Source organism: Macrotis lagotis, chromosome 1 (genome assembly GCF_037893015.1).
Source record: "Macrotis lagotis isolate mMagLag1 chromosome 1, bilby.v1.9.chrom.fasta, whole genome shotgun sequence".
In the NCBI taxonomy this organism is placed as follows: Eukaryota; Metazoa; Chordata; class Mammalia; order Peramelemorphia; family Peramelidae; genus Macrotis; species Macrotis lagotis.
Window position 1 is genome coordinate 928,026,306 of NC_133658.1, and position 7,030 is coordinate 928,033,335.

General features: G+C 36.1%; 1 protein-coding gene across 1 annotated transcript; it reads left to right on the forward strand.

Annotated features, from left to right (window-relative positions):
* Positions 1-5,729: 5,729 nt before the first annotated feature.
* LOC141511527 (vomeronasal type-1 receptor 1-like) lies at positions 5,730-6,653 on the forward strand. Its single transcript, XM_074220679.1, has one exon. It carries the CDS (start codon positions 5,730-5,732, stop codon positions 6,651-6,653), a length of 924 nt encoding a protein of 307 aa, XP_074076780.1.
* The last annotated feature ends 377 nt before the right edge of the window (positions 6,654-7,030 follow it).

Here is a 7,030-nt window from a genome sequence, read left to right on the forward strand (position 1 = left end):
CATCTGATACTTTCAGGTGTGCTCTGTTTATGTTTTTTTTGTTTCAGAGGTTGTTCCTCTGGCACCTGATATGTGATACTTTGGGTAGCTCCCCTTTTGTGTATGTATCGTTGTTCAGATATCTGTCTTTACTTGTTGCTTTTCTTAATTCTGGTGTTTCTTTTAGTAACTAGTACTAGAAATTAGAATGTCAGAGTATAGAGGTGAAATTCCTTTCTTTGGGCTCTCTCTAGCCATTATATCCCCTCCCTTTTCACATAAGACAATACAATGCCTTTAATTCCCAAGGCTTCCAAGATCCCTACCCTTTTCTCCCTTTCTGGCTAGTGAATGGTGAAGTTTTTTTTTTTAAATTTTAATTCACTTTGCTCTCTTGAAAATCTGTTTCAACCTGACTTTTTTGTTCCCCCCCCCCCCCCGCCTTGATTGGTGGTCTATTGTATTTTCTCTAACCTGATTTGACCAAATCTCTTCTTTTATTTTCCCTCTCCAGCCTGGGAAATGGTTCCTAATTCTTTGTCATTTCTCTGCATGGTTTTTTTTTAAGTTAGAAAATGGGGAAGATATGAAATTTTTCTTCCCACATTGCAATTTTGGCATAATCTGAAGCATCTTAATCCTAAAACTTCAATTTTGAGAGAAGACAATCTGTTTTTCCTATTCTTAATACTAAGTTTGGTCCACGTCTCATGATCTATTCATTTTGTAAAATGTACTCTCAAAGTCTGTGTGACTCCTCTTATCCTATCTCATTCACATTGGAGGTTGTACTCCTCACTGCCCCACCTCTATCTCTCTGACATGTAAAAGAAGATAGCACAAGTTAGCTGCTAGTTTTATCACTGAAGTTTAATTTAAGAAAATGGGACTCAAAATAATAGAGAGGCCTTTGAGTTTTTGATGGGGTATTTTTTCTTAACAAGGCAATGTAGTTAAGTGACTTGCCCAAGGTTACAGAGCTAGGCAATTATTAAGTGTCTGAGGCCAAATTTGAACTCAGGTCCTCCTGACTCCAAGACCAGTGCTCTGTCCACTGTGCCACTTAGCTGCCCCTTGGGTATTTTAATGGTTACAGAAATTTGGAATTTTGCTGTAAATTGTACATGAGACTTTTAGCCATTTAAAAAAAATTGCATTTTAAATCTTGGAAAATGTCTTTGTCCTCACAATATAAGAGCAGAAGTAACTTGAAATTGTTATGTTGCTACTTTTATGAATATTTTATCAGAATCTGACAATTTGAATATTAAGAACTATTTTGTGTTTTGATTTTTAAAATATTGAAAATATGTATGTATATACCCATATAGATAACTATATATCAAATTTATATTAAGAAATCTTTCTGAGAGTATAGAACCCAAATTTGAAATAGTTCAATATGTACTCACATTTGGGCTACATTAAAATCCTAACATCAGAAATAAGCCCAACACCAAGTAGAGGAACTCCCAAGGAGTAATCAAACCAAATCCTATCATTTGGTAAAGTCAATAAATAGCTAAATAATGAGATTCATTCATTACTTGTTGAGTTCATTATCTAGTTCCAGGTTAAATGAAATGGAAGTTCCAAAATATCCATTATTCCTTTTGTTTTCTAGATTTTTGCATTTAATTGCTTTAAAATGGAAAATTAATAAGTAGTAGCAGATTAAATCAAATAAAGCATCTCTTCATTTTTAAGATTTCAGGGACAAATTTCATGCCAGAACATTTTTTTTAGGTTTTTTTTTGGAAGGCAATGGGGTTAAATGGCTTGCCCAAGGCCACACAACTAGGTAATTATTAAGTGTGATTTTAACATGGGTACTCCTGACTCCAGGACCAGTACTCTATCCACTGCATCACCTAGCCACCCCTTATGCCAGAACATTTTAAAGAAAAGTGGAGAGATTTTAGTTTTCTGAGAAAATACAAAGATGTGCTTTCTTTTAAATGGGGAGAAAATTCAACATAAATATCTGTAGGAAGTTTCCAGAAGCAGCCAGACTTTGCTACCTGCAAAGCAATTCCTTTGTTTCCCCTCATGTAATCAAACCAGAGGAAATAAATTTAGTTCTGAAAGGAAAATGAACAGTTCTACTTAATTTAAGAAATATATTAAGCCATATAGATTTTTTAGATAACTATATTATATGAGTTGATATTCTGTGCCATGTAATCTAAAAATATGGATTAAATTAAGACATTTTTAAATGTTAAAAATGCATAATCATGTTCTAAAATTTCTAATAGCGAATCCTAAATGTTCCAATATGAAGTAATACCGGTAAATGGTTGAATCAAATATAAGTATTAATAAGAACAAATTTCTCTTATAAACTAAACATTGAGATTAAAATTGTATTGTTGACAACAGAATGAATTAAGAAAATGTAAGAAAATTGAGTCCTTTTTTTTCCTTATTGCTCACCACAACTAAAACAATGACTCCTTCTGGCCCTAAGTTGAGCATAGTGACATTGTACATGTTTGGGAAAACTTTGGGGGATGTTGAATTACTCTATCTTGTTATATGTTTAACAATCATGTCCCGGGTTTTTTTCTCAATTGGAAATACATGTACCACTTTTCTCTATTAAAAGGAACAATTTGGGCAGCTAGGTGGCACAGTGGATAGAGCACCAGTACTGCAGGCAGGAGGACCTGAGTTCAAATCTGGTCTCATACACTTAATGAGAGAGACAGAGAGACCAAGTGATGAGACCTAGTTCCATGTTAGTAAACATCGTTGAACATGACTGATAAACATCTGAGATCAAGAGGGAAGAAGACCTCAGAAGAAGTTAATTATTGATAATAGTCTCTCAAAGATTGTTACTCAAAAATAGCTTGGAAATCCCTTTTGTTCCAGACTTACAGTAATGAAATGAGATCTTGAGTGTTGCTGTTGGAGTTTAGTTTTCCTAAATTTTGTCTATCATATTAGCTATGTCTTGCTTACACTTATGCTGAAATAGAAAAGTTTGTATATTTCAAGGTAAAAAAAGGAAAAATTTATTAATTTTAAAACATTTTCTCATTATCTAAAAGCATCTAAATTAACTGTCAGGAGAAAAGATTTTGTTATTTTTTATCTGAATTTATTGCCATTTCCATGGCATAGTAAGAAGGATGTCAATGTTAATATGTTGAATTTATATATATATATATATATAAACATATAATTCAATTGCTGAAGAATCTTAATTTTCTTTTTTGAAGGCTGATGAGTATATTTGGACAGAAGTGAATAACCTTATACACCATGATCTGCATAAGCCATTATGCTAAATAAGTTTAAAAGTTAAGGAGATTTCAGTGAAATAGTCACAGAGACAGAAAGAGAAGAAAGTATGCAGAAAAAGAACACATTTTGAAATCTGTGTAGAGTTCATGAAGCACACATAATGAGAGGCTATTAATTTTGGCAACTAAGGACTCATTGCTAACTTGGAAAGAGCAGTTGGAAAAGAAGAAGTTAAAAGCAAGACCCTAAAGAGGGAAGAGAGTGTGTAAAGGCAAAGATTATCCATTAACCTTCTCAAAGAGTTCATCACAAAAAAAAAAGATATTGATAGTGGGAAGGGGAGGATCAAATGAAAACTTTTAGACAGTAGCTTGTTTGTCAGCAATAGGAAGACAACAACAGATAGACCGTGAAAGGAAAATGGAATACTTAAATAACCCCATTATAGAAAAAAGAAGTTGAATAAACCATCAATGAGTGCTCTAAGAAAAAGTCTCCAGGGTTCTTTTTTTTTTACCACAACATCTCATTTCTCAAATATATAGAGAAGTGAGTCCAATTTAAAAGTCATTCCTCAATTGATAAATGGTCAAAAAAAAGTAGTTTTCAGAGAAAGAAATTAAAGTTACCTATAGGCATATAGAAATGCAAATTAAAAGAACTCTGAGGTATCACACCACAAATAACAGATTGAATAAAAGGACAAAAAAAGGGAAATGATGAATGTTGAGGGATGTGGGCAAAATCAGGACCCTAATGCACTGCCAGTTGAGTTGTGAACTGATTAAACCATTCTGGAGAGCAATATAAGACTATACCAATAGAGCCATTTACCAGGCATACCTTTTGATACAGCAAGACTACTATTAGGTCTGGATCCAAACAAGATCAATTAGGGAATGGTTGAACAAGTTATGGAGTATATTTTACTGACTTTTTTTTTAGGATTTTGAAAGGCAAATGGGGTTAAGTGGCTTGCCCAAGGCCACACAGCTAAGTAATTATTAAGTGTCTGAGACCAGACTTGAACTCAGGTCCTCCTGACTCCAGGGCAGTGCTCTATCCACTGCACCACCTAGCCATTCCTTACTTTTTTTTTAAATTTATTTTGATTTTACAATCCCCCCCCCAAATCTCACTTCCTTCCCCCCCACTGCCAGAGTGGGGCAGTCCCTTAGTCTTTACATTGTTTTCATGCTATACACTGAACTAAATTGAATGTGATGAGAGAGAAGTCATATCCTTAAGGTAAAAAAAAAAAGTATAGGAGAGCAAAATTACATAAGATAACAGGTTTTTTAAAAATTGAAGGTAATAGTCTTTTGGTCTTTGTTCAAACTTCACAATTCTTTCTTGGACACAGATGGGATTCTCCATTGCAGATATCACAAAATTGTGCCTGATTATTGCACTGATGGAATGAGTAAATCCATTAAGCTTGATTGTCAACCCCATGTTGCTGTTAGGGTGTACAATGTTCTTCTGGTTCTGCTCAGCTTGCTCAGCATCAGTTCATGCAAAATCTTCCAGGTTTCTCTGAATTCCCATCCCTCATGGTTTCTCACAGAACAAGTGTTCCAAAATGGATTGTACTGAAATATTATCATGCTGTAAGAAATATCAAGCACAGTTCGAAAAAAAAACCTGAAAAGACTGATATGCAAAGCAAAGCACTGATGCAAAATAAAGTGAGAACCAAGAACATTGTAGACAGTAATGTCAATATTCTGTGAAGAAATATTAGAAAATGTGAACTGTTGTGACTGATGTAATCTATCAAGTCATTACCATTTCTATGTGTAACTGAGCTGAAGTGAAGGAGTAGATCATGGGAAGGGGTTATTAGGATGTATTAGAGAATATCCAGTTATACTAATGACCCTGGGTCTGAGGTCATGAGTTGAGATAGAAATCCAACTATTGTATATTCAGTGACTGGAAAATGGAGAAAAAATGAAAGTCTAATGGAGAAGAAAAGTAATTTGATTTCACAACATCTTCTTTGGGTGTCCAACCTCCTGACAGGTAATGTTGAGACAATAGGCAGCAACAGGATAGACTGGGAAAGTCTGGAGAAGAGGCAGGATGATTGAAGTGTGTGAGCCAGGAATGGTCCCCAGAGCACTAGAGAACGGCACCTCTACTATAATGGAGAACACTTTGGGAAGATTCAAGGGTGAAGATGGGGGATCCGGAGATCTACATCTGGAACTAACATGAGGAACCTTGTGAAGTCACTGTAAGCAAGAACCAGAGTTCTACATGAATCATAGATAGAGGTTCCTGTCAAAGACACCAGGTCAAACTGTGGCTAAAATGTAATTTGGGGGTTGGTGTTGGGGGAAAATTATCTTCAGTTTTCCTTTGGGTCCAACACAGATCTATTTATATGATAAATTGACTGTCTTATAGTGATGTCAAAATCTTTTTGAAAGTTGTAAACTGAATAAATTTCCTTACAGGCACATAAAGTTATCCATACCATAACTCTTAAGTCTATGAAGGCAAATGACATCATACTGGGTATTGTCTTCTCCTCTCAGACAACACTTGGGATTCTGGGGAACTCCTTCCTGGTTTGTCTCTTCATCGTTATGCTCCTCACTGGACATAGACTGAGACCCATAGACACAATTTTTGCCCAGCTGGCTTGCTTCAACTCCTTGTTGCTTCTCTCCAATGGCCTCCCTCAGACAATGGCAGCTTTGGGCTTGAAGAATTTCATGAATGACAATGGCTGCATAATCCTCTTCTACATTCACAAAGTATCTCGGGGGCTTTCCCTCAGCAGCACCTGCCTCCTGAGTGGTTTTCAAGCCATCACCATCTGTCCCAGAGGCTCCTGGTGGGCAGAGGTGAAGGCCAGAGCTCCAAAGTACATTATGCCCATCTCTTGTGTCTCTTGCATCACCCATTTGCTACTCAATATCATTGTATTTATGAAGTTTAAAAACCTCCAGGCCTCCAGGAATAGTTCAAAATTATATGACTTTGGATACTGTCCTGGTTTAGAAGACACTAACATAGTTGATGTACATTTTGGAGTTGTAGTCTCCCTCCGGGATGCTCTCTTTGTGAGTCTCATGGTCTCTGCCAGTGCCTACATGATACTGCTTCTGCATCAACACCACAAGCAACTCCAGCATCTCTATGTGACTAACCTTCAACCCAGATCCTCCGCTCTGAACCGGGCCACCCAGTCTATCCTGCTGCTGGTGAGCACCTTTGTCTGCTTTTACACACTCAATTCTATTTTGAATTCATATATGTATCTCAGAAAGCCAAAACTTTGGTTAATGCAGTGCTCTGCCTTCCTTAGTATTGGCTTCCCCACTTTTAGTCCATTTGTGATGATTAGTAGCGACTCACAGTTTCTCAAATATTGCCATCGTCTTTGGGGGAGGAATGCCCCACATCTTTAGTCTTTCTATGTGTCCCTAGTATTTAGCACAGAATCAGACCAACAATTTATCCCTAGTAATCGTATGCTGACTGATAAATCAGTCTTAATCATCAGGGCTCTTAGGATTTGGAAAATGCTTTATTTTATTTTCACTTGATCCAAGTCCATAACACTGCTACTTTTAGTCATGTCTCCTAGCTTTGACCTATGGAGTCAGCCAAAAGAAATCTAATATCTCTTCTATATGATGACAGTCTCTAGGATTTTATAGACAACCCTGTCTCCTTATGTCTTCTGCAATGCAAGGTAAATACTTTGGTTTCTTCAACTGGTTTTAATATGTGATAGTGCCTATTTCCCCTGATATGTTAATAATTTCTTTACCAGTTTCTCTCA

Coding starts and splice junctions, on each gene's coding strand:
- LOC141511527 (XM_074220679.1), top strand. CDS start 5,730: ATGAAGGCAAATGACATCATACTGGGTATTGTCTTCTCCTCTCAGACA.